Source organism: Bos javanicus, chromosome 11 (assembly GCF_032452875.1).
Source record: "Bos javanicus breed banteng chromosome 11, ARS-OSU_banteng_1.0, whole genome shotgun sequence".
NCBI classification, from domain to species: Eukaryota; Metazoa; Chordata; class Mammalia; order Artiodactyla; family Bovidae; genus Bos; species Bos javanicus.
In genome coordinates, this window is record NC_083878.1 from 87,379,418 (window position 1) to 87,406,449 (window position 27,032).

The window sequence follows — 27,032 nt, forward strand, 5'->3', positions numbered from 1 at the left end:
TATATTAAAGGACTTATCCCTTTGTTCATTGTACACTATAATGGTATTTTCCCAGCTTTTCAGTTGCCTTTGACTTTGTAGTCATATTATTAATCTTTTCCTTTTGCTTTCTGGTTTTGAGACATCTTAAAAAGTCCTTCCCCATTCCAAGATCATCACAGCATTCACAGTTGTTTTCTTCTAAGACTTTATACATGTATATACAAAAGATTATAACGTTTAGATCTTTGATCCACCTGGGATTTACTTTGGGGTGTAAAGAGTAAGGACGTGATCTAGTTTAAAAAGAAAATTTAGCTTTAAAATACAATGAAGCAACTTCCCTGCTGGTCCAATGGTTAAGACCCTGAGCTTCCAATTCAGGGGCCCAGGTTCCCTCCCTGGCTGGGGAACTAGATCCCACATGCCACAACTAAGAGTTTGCATGCCACGACTAAAGATCCCACATGCTGCAACTGAGACCCGGTGCAGCCAAATAAATAAATAAGTGTTTTTTTAAAATACAAAGAATACAAATTCCTGGATACCATTTACTTAACATTTTAACGAGAACATTCATAATTTAAAAATAAATTCAAATAAATTTCACCTGTTTTCCAACATACATTTTTGTTTGATATAGGTATTTGTATGTATGTACGTGTACGCAATAAAACTCTATTTTCCACCATTCTCTAGAATTTTATATTACAATGACATTACTTTCATTATTAAAATATTTTCCCTGGCAAGTTTCCACTTCATTTCTTTCAATATTTTCTTGTTTTCCTGGATCTTGAAGATTTCTTGTTTGTTTTATTATATTTTGCTTTAAAAAGTCTCTTTTCTATTAAGCTCACTTCTTCATGGAGAAAGGAAGTCTTTATTCTCAGCAAGAAGGAGAAGAGATTTAGTATAAACTGGTAACTCAGAGAAAAATTGGATTCTTCGTAGGTTGTCACATGCTTACAATGGCTAGAAGGGGAAGAAAAAAGACACCATGTTTAAAGAGCCATTTAGAAAGGTATGCACTGGTCCCTTGAATATCCCCCAAATAACCTAAAAACTGTATATGGTTAGACTTAAGATAGTACTCTGAGCTAGAAGGAAACGAACAACCTGGAAGGAATCCTACATTTTATAAAGGAAAAAAATGTTAGCACTGTCTGTGGCCATCAGGCGTGGGACACAGGTAGTCCATAGCCAGTTCTCACAGCTCCTCCTCCACTCCAGGTGGGCCCCCCCTCTTACCACTGTCAAGGCAAACAAAAGCACACAGGGAGAGATTCTGGACATACTGAAAACATACCAGCAAAATAATCCCCAGCTCCCAACCAAAATAGGATACCAGGCTTAATAATGTATGTTGCAATTCTGTATTATAGAAGGAAGAGTTAATGAAGCAATTTTGCTTATTTTAAAGTAATAAGTAGAACCTGAATCTGATCAAATCTCTAAAACACTAATGAAAACTGCTAAGTAACTCTGCCAATCTCTGCCTACACCAACGTGGAAGCAGGGGGAAAGGGGAACACGTTAAAAGGTGTCATGGGCCGTAATCAGCAAAATCTAGACTACAGGAAATTGTACAGGACACATGACCTGGATTACTCAATAAGTAAACTGCAAGGGGGAAATAAAAGAGATAAAGGGGGAATTTATGAACTAAAGCATTTAAGGGTTATCTCTACCAGCGGCAATGTAAAGACTTTATGTGGATTCTGAGTTATTTAAAAACTTACTGTTGACAATCAGGAAAATCTAGACATTGACTGCATGTTTGATGAGATTAAGGAATTACTACTAGTTTTTAATGTCAGATTAATAGTATTCTGGCTTTAAGAAAATTATGAAGTTTGGGACTTGCTTCCAAATAATCTGGGAGTAGAGGGGTAAAGCAGTGAGCTGGCTAGGGTATGGGGAAAACAAGTCTAGCCACGTGGAAAGTTGTTAATGTGAGGGTGACTATGGGTAGGGGGCGTTAATTATACTGTGCTCTCTACCTTTGAATATACTTGAAGTTTTCCATAATAAATAGTTTTAAACAAGTGAACAATATATAGATGGTATAAGCATTTAGACAATGATTTATGTTAACAAATATGGCCCTAAATTCCTGAAAGAATGCTTGCATTTGCACCATAGAGCTCAGACACCCATCAGATGTGACTATGGATAACTACTCTTGGTTCTTTCATCTGCAAAACAGAAAAAAATAACTACCTCATAAGATGGAAAAGAGGATTGAATGAGAATATATATTAAGCACTTATCCAATAGCTGGCACAAAGTAAGGGCTCAAAAATGTTCACTTTCCCTATACTCCTTTAAAACTGATTTTTAAATTTTCACTTAAAATCTTAAGCCTATTTTAATAATATACAAAAAAGCCAATACCCAACTATGTTCACTAGTAGGAAATTTAAAAGCCTCAAATGTTTGTGCATTGATTAGTTTAATGGAAACAGAGTATAAGCCATTTATATGAATTCTCACAAATAAGGTGCCCTCTTTTCTTCTTTTCTAATTTTTAATTTTAGCTCTATGAAGAAAGATTCTTTCAGACAAAATATTATCACAAAAAGGGTAAAAATATTGTTTCCCTTGCCTAGGGACCATAAAGAAAGTTTTATTTTTACAACAAAAAGATAAGAAAAGGTGTACAGTAGGACTTTTTATTTCTAAGTTGAATCAACAACAGTATCTTTTAAGGAGGAAATGGCAACCCACTCCAGTACTCTTGCCTGGAGAATCCCATGGGGGGAAGAGCCTGGTAGGCTACAGTCCACGGGGTCGCAAAGAGTTGGACATGACTGAGCTACTTCACTTCACTCACTTCCCTTATCATAAACTCGGAAAATTTAAATTTTCCTAAAGTTTTAAGTGATAAAACCAAATTTAACATACAATCATTTAAATTCATCCAGATTGTTAGCTCCGCCTCAGACAAGAAGGATAAATACCCTCATGATCTGAAGGGCTCTCACAGCCTTTCTCTGCTTAGTTCTCAAGGCCTGAGTGTTCTCAAAATTATTTCCCAGTACAATGCCTGTCTCTTCTGAACCCTCAAAACTGAGTCCTCCTGCATAACAAAATTCTCCATATAGCTGAAGATCTGCTCTGTTAAGGATCAAAAGATTTCATTTTAACCATTTTGGATAGACATCTTTTAAAACTGAGTTATATATTATTTGGTTATTATTAATCAGAGAACATTCAGCCTATTTTCAAAAGCCTTTACAATTATATGGTGACAAGTTGTCCACTTTTATTGTGGAAATACTAGAAAATACAGGTAAGAAAAACAAACCCAAAGAGAATGCACATAATTTGGGGACATGCTAAAGCAGATACAGGGTCAAGTTTATTTAGTCCTGTGGAGCTATTGTGTGTCATGAATGAACTTCAGACCACTGTAATTTGAGTTCTTTTGTCTGCTTCTGCGGCTGGTTCCTCTATTGTTTGTCAAACGGGTACCACTTATATTTGCTGTCAAGACATTCAGCAGCAGATACCTCTCAGTCTCCCACCTACTCTGCATCTTCTGATGGCGAGGAATCTGGAAATCAGACAACTCAGCCTGATGGACACACACCTCCCAGCAGAGTGAGGGACTAAAGGGCCTCCTGAGAAGAGTGTATATACGTTAGTTACGGACTCAGTAGCCATTTTATTGGTTAGCTGGACCCTTTTTTGCTTACTATGTGGTTTTAGGCTATGGACTAAATAGGCAAGGTAATTTGACAGACGATTTTGGTACATAAAACCATGGTGATAACCATGCTTGATGCATACAGTGTATTGCTTAGCCTTATAACTCATGCAGAGAAAAAAGTCTTGGTTGTTTCATCTCTGATTATAACAAGGTCCATTTGTAACTAACTGTCTTATGTTACAGGATTATACCCATTAAAAACATCCAAAAATGCACTGATCGTGTCATGTGAAGAGCACAAAGGTGTAGGTTCCCCACTAACCCCCGAGGACCGACTGCAGGCAGATAAAGCAGATGGTACTAACGCATCAGGTCCTAACTTCCTGTCCCATGTGTGGGTCTGGGTGGCTCACCATCTTCTAAAGTCCAACCAATAACCCATCTGCCTCTCATTATGACCAACTCCTTTAAATCATAGGTGGCCTTTTTTTTTTTTAATGAGAAAAGACTACTGCTTCAGGCCAGACCAGAGGTTTCAGGGTGGTTTTTATCCCATTATTTCTAAGAGCATTGCATACCTTTTACAGAACTTCTGCGTACTCAGCCAGTAGAGGGAATTCTTGGTTGTCAGGGACTGGCCTTTCTGCTGCAGGACTCCCTGGAGGCTATGCCCATGGAAACAAGGCCTCTCGCTGTCCTCTTCAGTCCAGTTGAACTGAAAACTTGAAGGCTTTTTTTTTTCAACGTTTGGTGCTGAATCCACCAGTGTGCTAAACTGTTTCTGAAGACTCACCACCATTTCTGGAAATGAAGGGAAAAGAAATGAAATAAAAACTCACGTTAAATGACGAGGTCTGTAGTTTACTTGATAGTAACGCACCAACGCTGGTTTAGTAGTTTTGACAAACGCTCCATGGTGATATAAGAGCATAACTAGGGGAAACTGACACTGGAAGAGGGATGGCGAGGAACTACTTGAAAAGGCTAAAAGGTAAGTTTTATGTTATGTGTATTTTACCACACACAAAAAAACACCAAAAACCAAAAAAAGCAGTTCTCCAAATAAAGAGTTCTGAGAGTATAGATGTATATAGCATTTAAGATTTTGGCAAGAACTTAAGTTCTGTTTGAATATTGCAATGTTCCTGAAATAGATTTCTATGGACATTTCCTACAGAGAAGGACGTTTCTCTGGATGTGCAATGGGACACTTGTTAAACAACTGAGAAAAGGACTTATGCATTCACTTTTCAATTTAAAACACTTAGCTTTTCTACAGCTGGGCTGTTACTTGGTGTTAACGAGACGAAACCCCACTCACCTCTTCTTTTATACACTACCGGCCTGTCAATGGCTGAGTAGTAGAGTGGCTTTTCACCTTTCCACAGAAACCTGCCAAGATAAAGACGCATTTAGAGCAGGATGGAGATGAAATGGGCCTCAACACACTTCAGAGAAGTTTCTCAATGGCACTATCTGAAATTCCTGATACTCATATAATACTTCTTAGAATGACCTGCTGACACGTGTCTCTACAGCACTCATGACTTAGACGTAAGAGGGTGGCACTGCAGGAGGCAGGAAGTCAATGGAAGGATAAGTTCCACACAAAACCTCCCAGATGCCATAAGATCACGAAGAAATGATTGATTATACCATCATCATAAAATTCCCATGTCGCCTGTTCTCATACAGTGAGGCCACCTAAGAAACTGTTCCTCCTTGTCTTTGGCCAAACACCCTTCTGCTGCAGATAAGGTAGTGGTACTTCTGACGCTGATAACTTGTGCAAAGTGAACAGTAAGTGCCTGCCTTCTAATGCAGAGGTGTAATCACGGTGAATAGGTTATGGTCTTCCTGAAAATTATATGTGAACTAAATCATACCACATTTAAATATTCAGAGAGCTTGCCATTTGTGATTCTTTCAAACACCTTTTTGTTATTTATCAAATAATAAAAGTGACAATATATTCAAGGTAAAAAAATCTCTTAATAATAAAGAAGTTCCCTAAACAGTTTAATCCCACTCCCTAGATAAACCCACTATTAAAAACGCCTTGTGACTGCCTCATCTAGACAGATTTCCTTATGCATTTATAGTAAATGCCATACAGGCAGCAGTTACGCTGCAGTCAAGGAGGTGTTATCACTTCCTTGAGGTTATACGCCCAGAAGGTGGGAAAGGTGGGCCATCAAAATGATTAACACTCGTCAGACAGTCCTTCTTTAAGCATTTACTTTACTTTGTTTACCTCTTTTCAAAACTACAAACAATAGAGGCCCAGCACGAAGCCAGGAAGCCACAAGGTGGCTTTTCTCCAGGAAGCCACAAGGTCCTATATGCTCTGTCTGTCCAGTCTTCCCTCGAGATTTGGTTCCCCACTGCTGTATATTAAGGTATAATTCACATGTAGTAAAACCAACCCTGTTCAGTGTATAGCTGCACTAGTTTAGACAAACACATACAGTTGTATAATCACCACCATGAACAGTTCCATACTCTCAAATCTCCCTTGCCTCTTGAAGGTCAACTCCTCCCCTGATCCTCAGTTAAACTTGGTCTCAATCACCAATCTGTTTCTCTATTCTTACAGCTTAGCCTTTTCCAGAAAATCATATAAATGAAATTAGACCGTATGTAACCTTTTGAGTCTTTCATTAGCATAATGTATTTATGATTCATTCATATTTCTGGATGTATCAGAAGTCTGTTCCTTTCTAGTACTGAAGAGTGTTTCATTTTACAGATATGCTACAGTTTACCCATTACCACCTGAAGGGCATCTGGGTTGTTGCCAGTTTTGGGCCACAAGGTTTCATTCGTTTTCTTGTGAATGAAGTATACAGATCTCTATATATTCATATATAGGTTTCTGTGTGAACTTACTTTTGGCCCATTTAAAAAACTGAGTTGTTTTCTTATTATACGAAAATAATTCTGGATACAAACCATATATTGGATACAAATCATATATTCTGGATATAAACCTTCTATCAGATATGTGATTTGAACATATTTTCTCCTAGCCTGTAGCTTTTCTTAACAGTATTTTTAGAAGAGAAGTTCTTTCTTTTGATGAAGTCTAACTTGTCTTTTTTTTTTCCTTTATGGATCATGGCTTTGGTATCATATCTGAGAAAATTTTTGCCTAACTTAAAAGGCTGCAAAGATCTGCACATGCTTTTAAATTTTCCTCCATGAAAACTGGCAGTCAAAGCACTCTCTAAAGCTATTTTTAGGTTTTCAACTACAGTTTACTAGTGTTGCTCACAATCCCATGCATAGAGAGACCTATGCTGTGCTGTAGAAAATACTTTAACAACTTTTACCTGACAATATGGAAGATGATGTCTAGAAGAATAGAGAGAAAAATTAGAAATTTATGTCAACAACAGAGATGGGGAAGGGCAGAACAGGTGACGGGCATACATGGGAGCCCTGTGCCCACAGAGCAGTCAGCAGTGACTTAGAAGTCATCTCAGTCATCCCAAAGCACAGACTCTACGAAGGATCTTGGTAACAGATCCCCTGGACAAGCTCTTCCCAGAGGCCTGGTGTCCATCTGGAAAATGCCACTTTGAAACTAGACATACGTTCTTTGGTCACTAAATTCTCCCTTAAAGTAGCTACAAGTCAGTGAGCCTTTTGATGCACAGCTGACTGAGGCACTGCAGGAAGAATCTGGGCTCTAACAGGTATGTCTGAAGTGTAAGTTGGTGCCTGGTTTGGGTTCACGAATGGGCACCTGTTCAACCCTGAGATGCCCAAGTGGCATGGCCTCTGAATACCTAGCCTTTCAGTACTGGCCGGGACCACCCCAGCGGCACCAGAAAAGAAAGGTCCGATGGCTGGTTCTCCAAGATTACCTAAGAACTCAGGACAGCCTATGTTCTCGCTGCTACTCTTGTGCCTGCTGAGAGCCAATGACTAAAGACATTCCTTCTCCAACAGAAAAGAGGAAGGCCTCCGTTCCCCGGGTGCCCACAGCTGCCAGAAGCTCACCCTCACTATCTGTCCAACCTGAACAGGAAGAAACTGCCCATCTCCTCCCCTCTTCAGCAAGGATCCTCTCTCCCACAGCACTTTATTCATCCCCAGAAGTCTGTTTCTCGATTTAAAAGCTCTCTTAAATTCAGGGGAGAAATAATCTAATTCTATCTGCAAACACTGAAATTTAGTTCTTGATTAAGAATATCAAGGAGGCATTATTAGCCTTACCTTACTGATGAAGAAACTGGAGTTATCATTTTAACTAATTTGAGGAATCTTGATTTTTCTCAGGGGATATAAAATGACTTGAGCAAATGAGTACTGTTGCAAAATGACATAAACTACAGAAATGTTAACCTTTTCTTCAAAGTTTCACAGAGACTCAAAGTTCCAAGAACAGATATAAAACCCGTTCAAATCAGAAACCTATAGCAATGTACCCTCTACTACATAACACAGTATCTCTGAAAATTTATGAGCTGACTACATTTCAGTGCACTGAGGCCGCAGTTAAACAGCTGGTTTTAAACAATCAGGATTCACCCCTGCACTGTCTCTAATGCTATGCTCTTTCTACTCTGCCACGGTGGACCTGGGTGGGCTTCCCTGTTGCTCAGTGGTAAAGAACCGCCTGCCAATTCAGGAGATGCGGATTTGATCCCTGGGTCGGGAAGATCCCCTAGAGAAGGAAACAGCAACCCACTCCAGTATTCTTGCCTGGGAAACCCCATGGACAGAGGAATCTGGCGTGCTGCAGTCCATGGGGGTCACGAAGAGTTGGACACAACTTAGCGACTAAACAACAACAATGGACCTACGTGAGGAGGAAAGCTCCAGGTCAAACAGTGAGACTGACTGAAACATGCTACTCTCTTTCTGCTTTGCTTTGTTTGGATTTTTATAGGGAACTTTATTCTGGAGGAACAGTCCAGTTATAGACGACACAGGCTGACGTCTGCAGTCTTCTGTAATAGTGGGAAGCGCAGATGGGAACTGAGCCACTGTGGGAAACGAAAGAGGGAGGAATACCAGAAACGCAGAGAAGAGTCATGCAGATTACGAAAAGACGAGTACTGGGTACAATACAGCTCCCTGGACTGGATTCTGGATCAGGAGGAGGACACTAATATTACTATTTTTTAAATCTTCTGGCCACACCGTGTGGCATGTGGTATCTTAGTTCCCTGACCACGGATGGACCCTGCCTCCCTCACGTTGGCAGTGTGGAGTCTTAACCACTGGATCACCAGGGACGCCCCTAAAAGGACATTATAGGGCTTCCCTGATAGCTCAGTTGGTAAAGAATCTGCCTGCAAAGCAGGAGACCCCGGTTTGATTCCTGGTTTGGGAAGATCCCCTGGAGAAGGAAAAGGTTACCCACTCCAGTATTCTGGCCTGGAGAATTCCAGGGACTATACGGCCCATGGGGTTGCAAAAAGTCGGACATAACTGAGCGACTTTCACTCACTCACTAATAGTTAATAGAAATATTTTAAAAAGTTTAGACAGAGGGGTTAATTCTAGAAAAAAGGGTCATAATGCTGGTGAGTCTGAACTGATGAAACTCGAGCTTTCATATGTAAAGCAATAGACTTGAAAAATAAAGTCGGTGAATCTAAAGCTAGAAGAGGTAACATACTTTGCCCTGGCTTCCTCCCACTTTTGTTTTTTCTCATCAATAGCTTTCTTCATAACTTGGTACCATTTTCTGAAATCAAACCATGGTTTATCTGAAAGAAATGAAATCCATGATTATTAACCAAATATGTCACATTATTATAACACATGTTGCTCATTTGAGTCTCTACTCACTGATCTGACTAAACATGTATATGCCAGCCCTTGGAAATTATGGAGGGACTGACTATGTCCACGCTCTAGTATGACTCCTGAGCAATCTGCTGTCACTCCCTTCCATTCTGAGCTCTCACCTATACTGTGGCCCTTTATTACACCAAAACTACCTTAAAAAAAAAAAATTGGAATATAGCTGCTTTACACTGTGGTGTCAGTTTCTGTTGTACAGCAAACTGAATCAGCCATACATACACATATATCCCCCTTTTTTGGACTTTCTTCCAATTAAAGTCACCACAGAGCACTGAGCAGAGCTCCCGCAGCTCTACAGTAGGTTCTCATTAGTGATCTATTTTATACATAGTAGTGTAGATATATGTCAATACCAATCTCCCAATTCACCCCATCCCCCTGCCTTTTCCCCTTTGGTAATCATACGTTTCTTCTCTACAGCTGTGTTTCTATTTTTGCTTTGCAAATAAGATCTTTACTATTTTTCTAGATTCCACATATTGAAACCATCTTTTTACATGTCTGTTTATCCTAGATTTGACTATTACCTCCTTGAGAATAGAAGATATATTAGATAATTATACATATAAACAGTCTGATACAAGGTACAAGTTTCTTCTTCTCTATATTTATTGCATCTTTTAATTCACCTTTTACAATCACTTGATTGACTAAAAACAAAAAAAGTACCTTCTTTGTTCTTTTCATTATATTTCTTGGCAATATTAGACAGAGACCTGGAGACACAAATAAACAAATCAATTTATTTGGAAATCATTCATTTGAAGACAGTTAAATTTTGAATTCTTCCGAAAGAAAAGTATAGAACAGTACTTGAAACTGATGCCAACTTTTAATGCAGAAGCAAGCACTTAAATAGGGAAAAAGACACTGCCACTCTTTGTTGGCATTTTAAGATTCTTTCACTTTCCAAAATAATCTTTGAGGATACATAGTGCCAGAAACCAAAAGGTACACAGATGAAGTGCTAAGTGACTCTTTAGAATTTGTGTATGATGATTTAAAACTCAGGAGAAAGAGACACATGTGTATCTTCCTAAAAATGGAAGAAAACACGATCCAAACAACTTTCTAAAGGAGAATGAAATCTCTGACAAATACCTGAGCCAAAACATCAGGTAAGGAGTAACTGCTGCTACGAGTCAGTGTTCTGTAACAACTGACAGTCTCTACTTTCTACTGAGTAAAGGATATAGAATCCCTTACTCTGAATTAGTAGGGGAAAATCATACAATTTTTTCCTCCTAAGAGTACACACACTTACCATTCTAAATTGTCATCCAATAAAAAGAGCAGTTTCAATGCCACTACAATGACAGCTACAGCTTGCACATCATATTTAACAGTTTTTGCCTTTTTAGCTATAGGATCAAATCTTAGAAAATCCACTTCTCCTATTCCAGTCGATTTTACCACTAGGCAGGTTACATTATGCATTTCATCTGTTGAAGAACAAAACAGAAAAATGTGAAATTAAATTCTTTGATTAATGAGACGATACTAATGTATACATCCATGAGATAAGCTTTATCTTAAAATATGATACTATGCCAGAACTCTGAGGTATACCATTTTGTGTATAAATAAACCAAAAAATGAAATGTGTATAGAAAAACAAATGGTCGAATCCTGGCAAGGTTTATCTTCTCCTATTCTGACTTCCCAAAATGCCTGCTATCTATGGCACATATCTTGGCACCAAATATACAGGCACACATCCATCTTCTATTGCTTCATCCACACTCCTGGTCTGTGTTTCTACAGCAATTTGCATTTACCTGAAACTAACTTTCCTGTAAGACCAAGGGCTTCTCTAATATGTACTCACTCGGGAAGCTAGGGCGCCTGGCCTTCCAGTGTGCATCCCGCCCGCTGCACTGCTTTCCCAAAGAAATTACACGCTCAGCACAGACTCATCTGTTATTCAAGGCTGAGTAACTTGGGACTTGGAGCCAGAACACCTACAGCCTATATATTTAGGCCTTCTGATCATGAGCTTTGTGACTCCGGACTAGAGCCACTCAACCTCAGTTTCTTCATTTGTAAAAGTGGGTTATGGTGAGGATAAACATAGGACATAAAAGACAGGACAAGTGAATTATACTTTGAAAACTCTGAATTACTAAGCAAATTTCTTTACTTACTAACTGAAGTACCTATGTTTTGATTAAATTCAAGTAGAACAGTTGTTCTTTACAAGAGCATAATAAGTTGTATTGCATTTCCTATATACTGTCAGTCATTATGTTCTATTGATTCTATTCTCTTAATGTAATATACAATACTTTTATAACAGTACAAATAATATTACATACAGTACATACATGTCTCTCTATATAGTATTATATATAGAATGTATTACTATAAAAATGGTATTTCTTGAAAAATGTCTCCCCTATTTATTTAAAATTAATATCTTGAATTGCTTCTCTTATACTAAAAGTACATAGTAATAAAAAGCAAATGGAAGAAATTATGAGGAAGGGAGCCAGGACAGGAGAGAAAAACGAAGATTCTGACCTGGAGTATTATGGGACCTGGAGTACTATGTGAGGCCTCGGCCGTCAAGCAGCCAGGCGTCACTCAGCTTGCCTACGTTTCATCTGAGATGAGCACACCTACCCGTCCTCCCTTTCCACCTTCACAGATGAGGTAATACAGATGAAGGCACTTTGGAAACTCTACAGGGTTCCCCACAAATTAAACAGACATGATTATGAAAGCTGCCAGGAATTCTCTCTGGCCGGCTTCTCAGTCCCAGGATGAGGGACAAAACTAAGGGATGTATTTGGAGTTCAGTCAGAGCCACAAAAGAGGCAGTGCTTACTCAGCAAGGGTGTGTGTGTGTGACATGCTTGCTGGAAGCTGCTTTTTGCTCAGTTCCAGAGACGACATTGTCATACATAAAGGCACTGAGGAGGGGCATTCGTTGCCCCAGCATGCTTAAAACCACCTTTAGTTTTCTGGGAACCCAAAAACCTCTCTTTGAAAAAGGGCCAAGTACACAGATCTCTTCTTTTTGATCAACAGCACAAGAGAACTGTAGAGTGCAAACTTTCAGCTTTGAAAATGGCAATACTCTAGAAGTCTTCTTATAATCTCATGGGTAGGAGGCCAATCAATGTCACATTTTAGAATGTAATTTCTAAGGTGAAGGGACCACCACATCTTAGTTTGTAGATCTATTTTGTTTACTGTTTCCTCCCACTATTACGTAATACAAACTCAGTATAGGACATTTATAAGATACATAAAGTGCAAAGAAGGAAAAAATGCATTACTATAATTTAGACATAGCACTTCAATATTTGGGTAAATTTATTTCCAATATTTTCACGAATATTTTAACTATATAGCTATGATTATATTATATATAATTTATAATTTGGCCTATTTCCTTTTCTATTATGACATAAACATTTCCCATGCTTTTATATACTCTTCACAAACATGATTTTAAAAGATGCACACGGTTCCACTTAATATACAAAATATTTACTTAAACATTACCTTTCCGTTGGATATTTATTTCTGATTTCTCAGTATTAAAAATAAGGTCAATAACACTTGTGTATAGTTTTTTATCTATATTCCAAATTATTTCTATTGAACACTTTGTGAGAAGTAAAATTTCTCTAACCTGGCTCTTTTTAAAATGGTCTCTAAAACAGCACTTTAAAACGTCAGATGATAGCAGTCTCTCTCTGTATATTATAGTGGTTTTAATTCTACTTGTTACTTTCAGGAAGAGTTGGGTGAGAAATACTACTAAGTTACACACACTGGTCAGAAAACACTGCCACCATCATTTCTGTCCAATAGCAACTACGTGAGCTAAACACTTGCCATAACCCAGCCTGAGCCAGTTATATTTTGGAAATTCCTTGCATTCTTTCCATATCTTAGTGTTCCCCATTATGAGCTTAGGATTTTGGAGTATATAACAGAACACAGGAACTTGCCATATTTTGAAAAAAACCACTCCAAAAGTAAATCAAAAAACCAAAATCCAAAACAATAAACCAATATATGTAACTTGCTAAAGTGCAGCAATCAGACTTCCCAAATTCTGGAATCTTAATCAAAGAACCAGTGACTTCTGAAGTTACAGTAAGAGACATACATTCCTTAGCTTAATAAATGATACATTTTGAGAAGTGTATTTTTTCCTCTTTAAAAAATATTTTATAAGACTTAATATTTACATTTGTGTATATATGTTACTCCAATTTATGTTTATTTTTATAGCTAAAATTATATGTGCAGCTTTGTATATTGTTTTTTTCATACAACATGTCTTTTCCTTTCCTATTAAAAATATATTCAATCACATTTTTTTATATTGCATAAGCAATAATATAGTCACGCCATGTTTGTATTTTCTGTTAAGAATAGAAACCCTGCATTTCTCACATTTCTAGTTTAGCAAGAAATTCAGGAATAGATTCCATCGGCGAATTCCGCTGGGGTGACCTGTGTCTTGGTGTATTGTGAAGAAGGGCTAGTGAGGCTGCCTTTGCATCCTACCAGACCTTCATTTCCATTTGCTTTAGGGACTGGAAACAGCAATATGTTACTAAACAATAAAAATATCACTGTAGATTAACTTCTGGGATTTTAAAAATTAGAATTCTTTAATAATTATGCTTCATGAATGGAGGAGTGCTGCCCTTTTTTGGCGGAGGTTCCTAAGTAATTAATAATACATACTGAATCATGTGTTACTTGTATTCAGCAAAAACCAAACATTATCTCTCAAGCTTATCCCTTTCATCCAAAATAGAACTCATTACTTCTGAAGAGTGTCCTTTTAACCATTTTAAATGGTCCAAAACATTTTAAGAAAGAATTTTGAAATTAACCTTCATGTTACTGTGGACCCTGTCAGGTGACTCTAATAGTCTCTGATTGAGGGGATTCAATACATTTTTCATAATAATTCAATAAGTCAAGGCTTACTCACCATATATACCTCACACTTACCAGGGAGATTGACCTCCATCAAGTATTTCATACACAAGATGTTTGGATGAAGATAGCAGTTTTCAGTTATGTCTGGAAAACGTGGCAAATCTAAAAATGTGGCAACTTCAATTATTTTTTTAAAGATAACTTCATAGTTAGGCCAAGACTGGAATGAAAGAGATAGTCAAAGTAGCAATTTTTGCAACATAAATTATTTTTAAAACTACTTTCTGATTTTAAAAATAACATGTATTCACTGAATAAAACTTGGAGTATAGATTAAAAACATTAAGTAGAAACACCCATAAACCCCAAATATCCTCACTGAGCTGTTTTAAACAGTAATAGTGATAAATTAAAAAGCCACTAAAATTCTATCTGGCTCAAACAATTCTTACTGGCCTTACCCATGATATAGTGAAACCATTACTTCTTGCCAATCATGGAAGAATCTGGGATAAAGCTGCAATCCTACTGGAATTATGATGTTGTCATAATCCCAGGAAAGCAGGACTTCCCTCTCGCCTTCCCTAACCAGCACCCTCTCGCCAACCTTCAAATTCACAGCTAACAGATTCAGTTCAGTGTCACATAACATTCACATGCTTCTATGTTGGAGATGACACCAGGGCTTAAGTCTATTAGTTAGAAACGTGTGATTCAGCTTTCTATTTTCTCACATGTTAGCCTATAAGAAAGAGTATCTTACAGAATTAGGGAAAATGTATGAGCCAATATTAATAAATTAATTCTGTTCATTTTAAGAGCAGCCTTGTAGTTAATTTGGTATGCTATTTATATTTCTGCAATTTCTAAACATTCTTCTCATTGATACTACATATAATTTTTCCTCATTTACTTATCCATTCACATAAAAATATTAAATTTAGAGTCTATTCTATGTAAGATACTTCGGGAAATATAAAGATGAATAAAGTGATCTCTTCAAGGAATATATACTCTAGAAAAGGAGGTCAGTGTTCAAAAATAACTATAGGATAAGATAGCTGTTGAGTGCTACAACTAAGATTTTTTTTTAAAGATCTATGGGATTTCAGAAAAACTAACATTTCTGACATGGTTGCTGCTGCTAAGTCGCTTCAGTCGTGGCCGACTCTGTGCGACCCCATAGACGGCAGCCCAACTGGCTCTCCTGTCCCTGGGATTCTCCAGGCAAGAACACTGGAGTGGGTTGCCATTTCCTTCTCCAATGCATGAAAGTGAAAAGTGAAAGTGAAGTCGCTCAGTCGTGTCCGACTCTTAGCAACCTCATGGATTGCAGCTACCAGGCTCCTCCATCCATGGGATTTGCCAGGCAAGAATATTGGAGTGGGGTGCCATTGCCTTCTCCTTCTGACATGGTTGGACCTCGTTAAAATTAGGCCAGAATACAAACATTCTGGAAACCTGTTTGGCAATATTTATTAAAGTTGACTGGAAGTCAAGAGTGAGATTACTCTCAGGGTGCAGGTGATCACGACTGGAAGTGGGGATTGGATGGAGCTTCTGGGGTGCAGAGATCGTTGTTTCTTGATCTAGGGGGCTGGTTCAGGTAATGAAAGTTCATCAGGTTGGGTACATTTGTGATATGTTCACTTTTCTGTATGTATGTCTAGCTTAAATAAACATGGTAAGAGAGAAACTTCAGTAAACTATTTTGTGTAACAATCACTTCATACATCACGCTATACGAGAAATCATCCAAGCAGCAAATTCAGAGTTGGCAAGACCTTTAAAGGTATCTGGTCTAAATTTACAACACCCCCTAGCAGCTGTATGTCTAGCTCTTCTTTTAAATCTCCAGTGATGGGAACTCAATACCTTTCCTGAAGGTAGTCTATTCAATTTGTAATGCATTTAATCATTACAAAGTTCTTCCTTATTCTAAGTGAAAATCTGTTTCCCAACAATTTGTACCAATAATATTGCTCTGTCATGTCTTGCCCATTTTCTAAACGTGTGAAGGTGTTTGGGAACCAAGTGAAGGGACGAATACTTCTCTGTTCAATGTTACTTTGGTATGTTCAGCTTACATGCAATTATAAAGCACAAGGGAATACATTATAATGGTACTGGCTCAGATGGTACAGCATCTGCCTGCAATGCTGGAGACCTGGGTTCGAACCCTGGGTTGGGAAGATCCCCTGGAGAAGGAAATGGCAACCCACTCCAGTACTCTTACCTGGAAAATCCCATGAACAGAAGAGCCTAGCAGGCCATAGTCCATGGGGTCGCAGAGTCAGACATGACTGAGCGACTTGACTTACTTACAGAAAACAAACTGTAAATTTCCAGAATTTATAACTATGTCCAATTTTACTTTGCCTGAGGTTACAACCTTCTTTGTATTGTATTTATTTTGATACCAGTATTTTAGTATCTAAACTTTTAATTCCTTATGACTATACAGTGGAAGTGAGAAATAGATTTAAGGGACTAGATCTGATAGAGTGCCTGATGAACTATGGACAGAGGTCCGTGACACTGTACAGGAGACAGGGATCAAGACCATCCCAATGGAAAAGAAATGCAAAAAAGCAAAATGGTTGTCTGGGGAGGCCTTACAAATAGCTGTGAAAAGAAGAGAAGCGAAAAGCAAAGGAGAAAAGGAAAGATATACCCATCTGAATGCAGAGTTCCAAAGAATAGCAAGGAGAGATAAGAAAGCCTTCCTCAGCGATCAATGCAAAGACATAGAGGAAAACAACAGAATGGGAAAGACTAGAGATCTCTTCAGGAAAATTAAAGATACCAAGGGGACATTTCATGCAAAGCTGGGCTCAGTAAAGGACAGAAATGGTATGGACCTAACAGAAGCAGAAGATATTAAGAAGAGGTGACAAGAATACACAGAAGAACTGTACAAAAAAGATCTTCACAACCAAGATAATCACGATGGTGTGATCACTGACCTAGAGCCAGACATCCTGGAATGTGAAGTCAAGTGGGCCTTAGAAAGCATCACTATGAACAAAGCTAGTGGAAGTGATGGAATTCCAGTTGAGCTATTTCAAATCCTAAATGATGACACTGTGAAAGTGCTGCACTCAATATGCCAGCAAGTTTGGAAAACTCAGCAGTGGACACAGGACTGGAAAAGGTCAGTTTTCATTCCAATCCCAAAGAAAGGCAATGACAAAGAATGCTCAAACTACTGCAATATTGCACTCATCTCACACGCTAGTAAAGTAATGCTCAAAATTCTCCAAGCCAGGCTTCAGCAATACGTGAACCGTGAACTTCCAGATGTTCAAGCTGGTTTTATAAAAGGCAGAGGAACCAGAGATCAAATTGCCAACATCCGCTGGATCATAGAAAAAGGAAGAGAATTCCAGAAAAACATCTATTTCTGCTTTATTGACTATGCCAAAGCCTTTGACTGTGTGGATCACAATCAACTGTGGAAAATTCTGAAAGAGATGGGAATACCAGACCACCTGACATGCCTCTTGCGAAACCTATATGCAGGTCAGGAAGCAACAGTTAGAACTGGACTTGGAACAACAGACTGGTTCCAAATAGGAAAAGGAGTACGTCAAGGCTGTATATTGTCACCCTGCTTATTTAACTTCCAAGCAGAGTACATCATGAGAAACGCTGGGCTGGAAGAAGCACAGGCTGGAATCAAGATTGCCAGGAGAAATATCAATAACCTCAGATATGCAGATGATACCACCCTTGTGGCAGAAAGTGAAGAGGAACTAAAAAGCCTCTTGATGAAAGTGAAAGAGGAGAGTAAAAAAGTTGGCTTAAAGCTCAACATTCAGAAAACGAAGATCATGGCATCTGGTCTCATCACTTCATGGGAAATAGATGGGGAAACAGTGGAAACTGTGTCAGACTTTATTTTTCTGGGCTCCAAAATCACTGCAGATGGTGACTGCAGCCTTGAAATCAAAAGATGCTTGCTCCTTGGAAGGGGGGTTATGACCAACCTAGATAGCATATTCAAAAGCAGAGACGTTACTTTGCCAACAAAGGTCTGTCTGGTCAAGGCTATGGTTTTTCCAGTGGTCATGTATGGATGTGAAAATTGGACTGTGAAGAAAGCTGAGTGCCAAAGAATTGATGCTTTTGAACTGTGGTGTTGGAGAAGACTCTTGAGAGTCCCTTGGACTGCAAGGAGATCCAACCAGTCCATCCTAAAGGAGATCAGTCCTGGGTGTTCTTTGGAAGGACTGATGCTAAAGCTGCAACTCCAATACTTTGGCCACCTCATGCGAAGAGTTGACTCATTGGAAAAGACCCTGATGCTGGGAGGGTTTGGGGGCAGGAGAAGGGGACAACGGAGGATGAGATGGCTGGATGGCATCACTGACTAGATGGACATGAGTCTGGGTAAACTCCAGGAGTTGGTGATGGACAGGGAGGCCTGGTGTGCTGCAATTCATGGGGTCACAAAGGGTCGGACACGACTGAGCAACTGAACTCTACTGAAAAATTTGAGTTTTATTAGGGAAAAAAGGCTTTCAGTTTATGCTATATTATTAACATATGATCAACCTGTAGCTGAAGAATACAAAGTAAATTTCTAACCAAATAGCAATGTGGCCTTTTAAGTCTGTTTCTAAATGCTCAGGTAGAGTAATTCTATTTGTATATGAAAATACTATTAACAACTCTATTTTAATCTGTAAATTTAAAAAGGAAAAAATGACCCAGTCACTGAGCTGCCGCCAGGGACTCAGCGGCCTCCCCTTGCCTCCCGATGGAGGCTCTGTCCCGCCGTCCGCTTTCTCCCGCCACCACCTTCCGCAGGCCATTTCCACCGAGGAAAAGGAATCATACTTTATGTCCCCTATCCAGAACATTCACTCTTTCGACCCTTTGTTGATGCAAGTGAGGGTGATGATCTGCTTCCTGCTGGCACTGAGGATTATATCCATATAAGAATTCAACAGAGAAACGGCAGGAAGACCCTTACTACTGTCCAAGAGACCACTGATGATTACGATAAAAAGAAACTAGTGAAGACGTTTAAGAAGAAATTTGCGTGCAATGGTACTGTAATTGAGCATCCAGAATACGGAGAAGAAATTAAGCTACAGGGTGACCAGCACAAGAACATATGCCAGTTCCTGGTGGAGACTGGACTGGCTAAGGACGACCACCTGAAGGTTCACGGGTTTTAAGTGCTTTTGGCTTACTGAAGCTTAAGTGAGGATTTCATTGCAATGAGTAGAATTTCCCTTCTGTCCCTAGTCACGAGTTTAAAAACCTCACAGCCTGTATAATGTAACCATAATTTGGGGTTTGCTTTTAACTTGGGACTAGTGTAACTCCTACATGCAATAAACTGAAAAGAGCCCCCCCATCCAAAAAAAAAAAAAAGTTAAAAATGAAAACATATACTCTCAGTGACCTTTTGGAAAAGCTGTCTTTTTATCTTTATAAAATCAACTCATTTAGATATCTGCTTCATTTTGCCCAGAATTTGAAGTATCTTCTCAAGTTAACAATTAACATTACTAACAAGATTTATGGTAACCCTAATCCTGCTTCCCTGGTAGCTTAAGAGGTAAAGACTCTGCCTACAATGCAGGAGACTGGGGTTCAATCCTTGCATCAGGAAGATCCCCTGGAGAAGGAAATGGCAACCCACTCCAGTATTCTTGCCTGGACAATTCCATGGACACAGGAATTCTAGTCATGGAGCTGCGAAGAGTCAGACATGACTAAAGCGACAATCCTTTTAAATAATGCAGGTAGGAGATGAAATTAAGTACTTTTACCTGCAAACAAACAAACACTAGAGCAGTGAATGTTCCTCTTTGAAAAATAATCATCTCAGAAAACCAACTTAATGGATAATAAATTAGTGACAAGTAATTTTAAGATCATTAATGAAAAGGAATCTAGTAAGCAAAAAAGAATTGATGCTTTCAAACTGTGGTGTTGGAGAAGACTCTTGAGAGTCCTTTGGACTGCAAGGAGATCAAACCAGTCCATCCTAAAGGAAATCAGTCCTGAGTGTTCATTGGAAGGACCGATGTTGATGCTGAAGCTCCAATACTTTGGCCACCTGATGCAAAAAGCTGACTCATTGGAAAAGACCCTGATGTTGGGAAAGACTGAAGGCAAAAGGAGAAGAGGGCAGCAGAGGATGAGATGGTTAGATGGCATCACTGACTCAATGGAAATGAATTTGAGTGAACTCCGGGAAATAGTGAAGGACAGAGGAGCCTGGTGTGCTGCAGTCCATGGGGTTGCAAAGAGTCAGACACGACTTAGCGACTGAACACAAACACAAAATATCCACGCTGACATCCGCTACCTTCTGCCTCCAACATCACGTGAAATGGTGGCCCAACTGGCTCTACAGGGCTTGGCTACGGACTCCCCACACATCTGGCCCTATTCCAACCAAGCCAGGCCACTCTAGGGGCCTGCACCACCAGCTCAGCAAAGCATCCGACCTGGGGCAGGAGACTGGCAGGACTATGACACGGCACCGTTGTAGAGAACGTCATCACAGGATCACATTTTTGTGTTCGTGCCATTGTCCTTAGCCTGGAGAGCAGAAGCAGGCTGGAATTTTGACAAGATTCCAAAACATGGATATAAAATAATTACAGTAAACATTTAATGACTGTATTAGAATAGTCTTATTTTGACTTTCAGAAAAATGTATGCATGTATAGAACACACCTAAAGGAAAGATGTCATAAAAGTTGCTGGGCATTTGTGCTATATTTCATTTGGAATTTGTAATGTGTTAAGGAGAATAAGGGGACTACTAGAATACTGTCTAAAACTTTGCATGTTTCAGTTCAGTTTATCAGTCGCTCAGTCGTGTCCAACTCTTTGCGACCCCATGAATTGCAGCACGCCAGGCCTCCCTGTCCATCACCAACTCCGGAATTCACCCAAACTCATGTGCATTGAGTTGGTGATGCCATCCAGCCATCTCATCCTCTGCTGCCCTCTTCTCCTTTTGCCTTCAGTCTTTCCCAACATCAGGGTCTTTTCCAATGAGTCAGCTTTTGCATCAGGTGGCCAAAGTACTGGAGCTTCAGCATCAACATCAGTCCTTCCAATGAACACTCAGGACTGATTTCCTTTAGGATGGACTGGTCTGATTTCCTTGCAGTCCAAGGGACTCTCAAGAGTCTTCTCCAACACCACAGTTCAAATGCATCAATTCTTCTGTGTTCAGCTTTCCTTATAGTCCAGCTCTCACATCCATACATGACCACTGGAAAAACCACAGCCGTGACTAGACAGACCTTTATTGGCAAAGTAATATCTCTGCTTTTGAATGTGCTGTCTAGGTTGGTCATAACCCTCCTTCCAAGGAGTAAGCGTCTTTTAATTTCATGGCTGCAATCACCATCTGCATTGGTTTTGGAGCCCAGAAAAACAAAGGAGTTTAGGTATAACAGTACTTTGTTTTATATTGGTCTTTGGTTATCCCCTAATTAGTCTACTTTTACCTCTAATTTTTTTTGTGTGGAACATGATACAATAACATAAGATAGACAGAGGCAGAGATGAAAAGACTAGTTCGTATTGCTCAGAGCACATTTCTATCAGAACCACTTGCAAGACGCTGATTTAAAAGTCCTCAATCCCACACCAGACTTCATAAATCCAGCCCTAATACTAGGTCTAAAAGAACCTGTAGTTTAAACAAACTCTCCACAATATTCTTGTGCAAAATAATAATAAAATAAAATGAAGTGGCTCTCCTCTCCTTCTTCCTGGAGCCTGGAAGAGACCCTCAGATGGTTTTAGTTCACAAGCCTGATGAGAGAACTGCACCCACACATTCCAGCGATGGCTAAGATGCTGCAGAAAGCCAGGAACAAAAGAGCATGTCAGCTGGTTTCTATTCACGCTGCCTAGCAGTAGTAATCCTGGAAGGGAGTGGGAGTGAGGGAACCTGAGAACACCTGTTATCATTACACTCGTCTCAGTTTCCCTCAGGTAGATTTCAAACCTGCTAGATGATTACTCTAACAGAGGTTGCACAAACAATCCCAAGAGCGACATGCGGCCTACAGAGGAAGATGGTGAAAAAATATGGAGTAAAGTTTCAAGACTCAGAGTGTATTAAAGCTTGATCCATCGAGACAGTCATCTGGAGGGGCTCAGAGAGTGACTGATAGCTCTGAAGGAGTCTTTTTCTTCCTTAAACCATCAGGGACCTAGTTTCACAAAGGGCGTAAGATTGCTCTGAGGCAAAATGAATCATCATGGCAAAGTGCCACTCAGTGGGTTTGGCTGAACCAGCATTGCATCTTTTCTTTTCACTCATTCAGAGAGGAGATCAGAATGTTGTTCATCAACATTCACAAAGCTGGAGATGTACTTCAGAATGGATTTCCAGGTTCCTCTTTATTGCTTCTTGCTGAGTCTAGTGAGGGATGACGAAATGACTAATTCTTGAGAGGCCTTAGAATCACTGTCGAGGACCATGGTAGAATAATAAGTATGTTACATACTAACTGTTTAGAAATTGGTCTGTGGGTTTAAAACACATAAAGATTTAAAAAAAAAAAAAACAAGGCTGAAAATACACAAGTAGCTCCACAAAGTTATTGGCAGAATAAATTCCACCTGTAAGAGAAAAGTCTGTTTAGGCCCAACTTTGGCTTAAGCAGCAATTTGCTTATCTGGTACTCTATACAAAGATGATGTCTCTGAAAAAGAATAAATTTTTAGTTTATTCTACCAGATGAACTGAAAGATTTTTGCTAGAAATAAATGAAGCTTCATATCAGCACCACACTTCAGAAATTTGACTCAAAAATAAAGCAGCAGAAGAGACAGAGGCAAAAAGAAAGAGGAGGAGGTTATCTTCAAATTAAAAAATAAAGATAATGAAACAGTTTACCTCCCAGGAGTTGGGAATCACAACTCAGAAAAAGGAGATGGTTGGAAATTCTAAAACTTAATTTTCACACCTGTTTTCCTCTTCTGAACTCGACTCAAGTCAGAGTAATGGCAGAAAGACAAACCCATGGCCCGCTTGGAAGAAGAAACAAACCACATCAATACTCTCTACTCTGGATTCCACTCCCCTATGTTGTAAAGTGAGTTTTGTCAGATTTGTTGTTGTTGGGCCCACCTGAATATTAACAGAACAATTTAATGGAAAGAAATAGTTCACACAGGATGAAGGTTCAAGGGTCTTTAAAGCCTTTTTTTCCCTCCTCCCTTTGGTTTCTTTTTTTTAAGGTGTGCTCAACTTTCTGGAATAACAAAAACAAAACAAAACCAAACACAGAAGAAAAACAGTCCCAAGCAGCCCACACACACAAAACTCCCCTGGCATTATCTTCATCACCATCTCCTAGAACAATCGCACCTTTTGTCATTTCTGGTGGAGGTACAGCTGCTGAAGAAGCCAAGACTTAGTAGAGAAAGCTAAGACATGAAGGGAGGGAAGAAAATGCTTCCTTTGTTAACGAAAAGCTGTTTCCATTTAAAAGTTTCAACATACTATGGAATAGTGAATGCACTTTTGTGAGCAAACGCAAAGCGTACAATGAAGAAAAGCTGCCTGTCAACTAAATAAACAGTCGTCTGAAGGCATCCCAAACCTTCTCCACTTTTCTTGAAAAATGTAGGGGAGATGGGGGAGAGAGTATGTACTATTAGTAGCCACAGTGGAGGATGTGTCTAAAACGTATAGTAAATATGACACATAGGGCTTCTAGAGGGCTATAGATCCATTTAATTACAATATTAAGAAATCCCAAGGTGAATATGTTTTTTAAAAGACCACAAGGGTATAATCAATTGCTCTAGCATGTATTAAAAATGGCGTGCTTGGGAAAGCATTTTATTGAATTTCACAAATATTCCGCTGAGTTTATTTTCCTTCATGAAGCAATGCCTGAAGACAGGTAAGGACAAGCTAGAGTTTCTGTTACACAACAGCAGGCTCTTGTGATAAACCTGATTACAATACCCTGTCAGAGGTGAACTTCCTGCTTTGCTATTAAAAAAAAAAGCACAGTGCCACACCCTTACTTATTGTTGTTTCGAAGCAAAAATTCAGCTGAGAAAAAGCTAATGCTACATGCACCTGTTAACCCAAACCTAAAATAAGGCTTTCTATGGCAAAGGGAAATTAATAAAGAATAAAACTATGTCAGAAGAGATGACAAAGCACTGTAATATATTACTTATGGAGGAAGGATAAAATGAATTCCACACGCATTATGATTCAGAAAACAGTTCAATTCGCATTTCTGGTCTGCTAGAATTAACTTAATTGTTGTAAATCTATTAGAAGTAACAAGAAATATACTTTTTTATATTTAAAATCTAGTCTTCTGAAAGCCTATGGTGAATACATTACTTTACGTGAAATATAGTCTTGGTCGTGGGGATAAGACCATTTTAGAAACATGCTGTCGACTTGCCCAGACCAAGATAAACCTTATGAACAAAAACAAATTTATGAACCGATGACCAACTGAACAGGAGAGGGTCACTTGGTTTGGCCTCAGGATCAGAGTTGGGAAAAACCTACCGAAGTTCTCCTTCTTAAAATGCATCTGTCCTCCAAACACTCTGCTTATTGTGGAATACCTACATTTAAATTCACCCATCTGTACTGAAGCATATTAAAAGCTGGTATCCAGAAGAGCAGACAATCCCCAAATAATTTCCATTTGATCTTGGCAGGGTTACATGATTATTTTTGCAGCAGGCTAACCTTTGTCACTGGGCTTCCCTGGTGGCTCAGTCGGTAAAGAATCCACCTGCAATGCAAGAGAGCTGGGTTCGATCCCTGGGTTGGGAAGATCTCCTGGAGAAGGGCATGGCAACCCACTCTAGTATTCTTGCCTGGAGAATTCCATGGACAGAGGAGCCTGGTGGGCTACAGTCCACAGGGTCGCAAAGAGTCAGGCACGACTGAGCGACTAAGCACAGCACAACCTTTGTCATTACTCAGTTTTCCTTAGGCAAGTACAAAACTTGGTTCTCATTCCTTCTCCTGGGAAGCAGAGTTTGGGGGAGGCCTGGGCTGAGCACGCTGGGTACTGACACAGGATCAAACTAAGTCACAGACACTTCACATGAAATCACTGGCTTCACTCTGCAAACATCAGGTATTATTTTTCTAAAAAAAAGTCATCCATGTAGCCTCAAACATACATTTTCTGACTAGGGTAATTTACTATTGGTTTCGGTATATGGGTGAGCAGTACGAAGAACTGATAAGATTATTAATCTCACAAGCTGGTTTTCATGAGTGATACTGACACACCCATAAATTGAGTTTGTAAATGTCCTTACTTATAAGCAGAAATTACATCCCTTATGCATTTACCACTAAAATATCAGTGGAATGCTCTTTTATTTTTTCAGCCAAATGCCACGAATAGCCTCCTGATACATAATAAATATAAAAGAAGCAGACTGAAAGCTTACTATTCAGGTAGAAAAAAATCCCCAACAAATCTATTTGAACTCTTCTCTAAATAAAGTATTTAATTCTGTTTTTCAGCTATTTCAAATCATTTAATCCACAAACACAGAGTCCTTTTCCATGTATAGAGAACTGTATTATATATGAGGTCTTATGTGTGTGTGTGTGCGCACACGCCTGCTCAGTCATGTCTGACTTTGCGACCCCGGGAACTAAAGCTCGCCAGGCTCCTCTGTCCATGGAATTCTCCAGGCAAGAATACTGGAGTGGATAGCCATTTCCTACTCCAGGGGATCTTCCCGACTCAGGGATCAAACTTGCATCTCTTGCATCTCCTGCATTACCAGGTGGATTCTTTACCACTGAGCCATCATGGAAGCCCATGAAGTCTTAAGGATGACAAATAGAAGTACTACATGATTCCTACTGTCAAAGAGTAGCTAGGGATGCAAAGAATATACAAACAAATCAACTGCTACATCTGCCCATGGACTCCTCCTTTAGTACTCCCTCTGTGGTTCTCCCTCCAGAGGCAACTATTTATCCTGAATTTTGCTTACCATGAACTTTTTAAAAAAATAGTTCTATCATACATATCAGAGCAGATCAGTTGCTCAGTTGTGTCCGACTCTTTGCGACCCCATGAATCGCAGCATGCCAGGCCTCCCTGCCCATCACCAACTCCCGGAGTTCACTGAGACTCACGTCCATCGAGTCGGTGATGCCATCCAGCCATCTCATCCTCTGTCGTCCCCTTCTCCTCTTGCCCCCAATCCCTCCCAGCATCAGAGTCTTTTCCAATGAATCAACTCTTCGCATGAGGTGGCCAAAGTACTGGAGTTTCAGCTTCAGCATCATTCCTTCCAAAGAAATCCCAGGGCTGATCTCCTTCAGAATGGACTGGTTGGATCTCCTTACAGTTCAAGGGACTCTCAAGAGTCTTCTCCAACACCACAGTTCAAAAGCATCAATTCTTCAGTGCTCAGCCCTCTTCACAGTCCAACTCTCACATCCATACGTGACCACAGGAAACATATAAATATACCTACATATTTAGTTTAACTTCTTTTTTGAGCTTAACAAAAATAGCATCATACTGTACATAGTTTCCTAAGACTTGCCTCTCACACTCGACAGAATGTTAGGTTCATTCCTGCTGCTTGTATCTAAGGTTATTTAATACACCATGTCTGACTATGTCACATTTTATCCCTTTTTCTGGTG

General features: G+C 39.4%; 1 protein-coding gene and 1 pseudogene across 2 annotated transcripts in view; one reads left to right on the top strand and one right to left on the bottom strand.

The window, feature by feature from the left end:
- Positions 1-516: 516 nt before the first annotated feature.
- TAF1B (TATA-box binding protein associated factor, RNA polymerase I subunit B) overlaps positions 517-27,032 on the bottom strand; it is a 55,313-nt gene continuing 28,797 nt past the window's right edge. Inside the window, exons 1-8 of one of the 2 annotated variants that reach the window (XM_061433339.1) lie at positions 24,969-25,051; positions 14,441-14,588; positions 10,722-10,899; positions 10,127-10,173; positions 9,267-9,357; positions 4,956-5,026; positions 4,213-4,435; positions 517-954 (exon numbers count right to left, since the gene is read on the bottom strand). In XM_061433339.1, coding sequence (XP_061289323.1) covers positions 750-954; positions 4,213-4,435; positions 4,956-5,026; positions 9,267-9,357; positions 10,127-10,173; positions 10,722-10,899; positions 14,441-14,588; positions 24,969-24,998 — 993 coding nt within the window. In that variant the 5' untranslated portion in view covers positions 24,999-25,051 and the 3' untranslated portion in view covers positions 517-749. Of the gene's footprint in view, positions 955-4,212; positions 4,436-4,955; positions 5,027-9,266; positions 9,358-10,126; positions 10,174-10,721; positions 10,900-14,440; positions 14,589-24,968; positions 25,052-27,032 lie in introns of those variants that run through there. The other variant, XM_061433338.1, reaches the window with a different exon arrangement.
- On the top strand, positions 19,214-19,638 carry LOC133257457 (eukaryotic translation initiation factor 1-like; annotated as a pseudogene).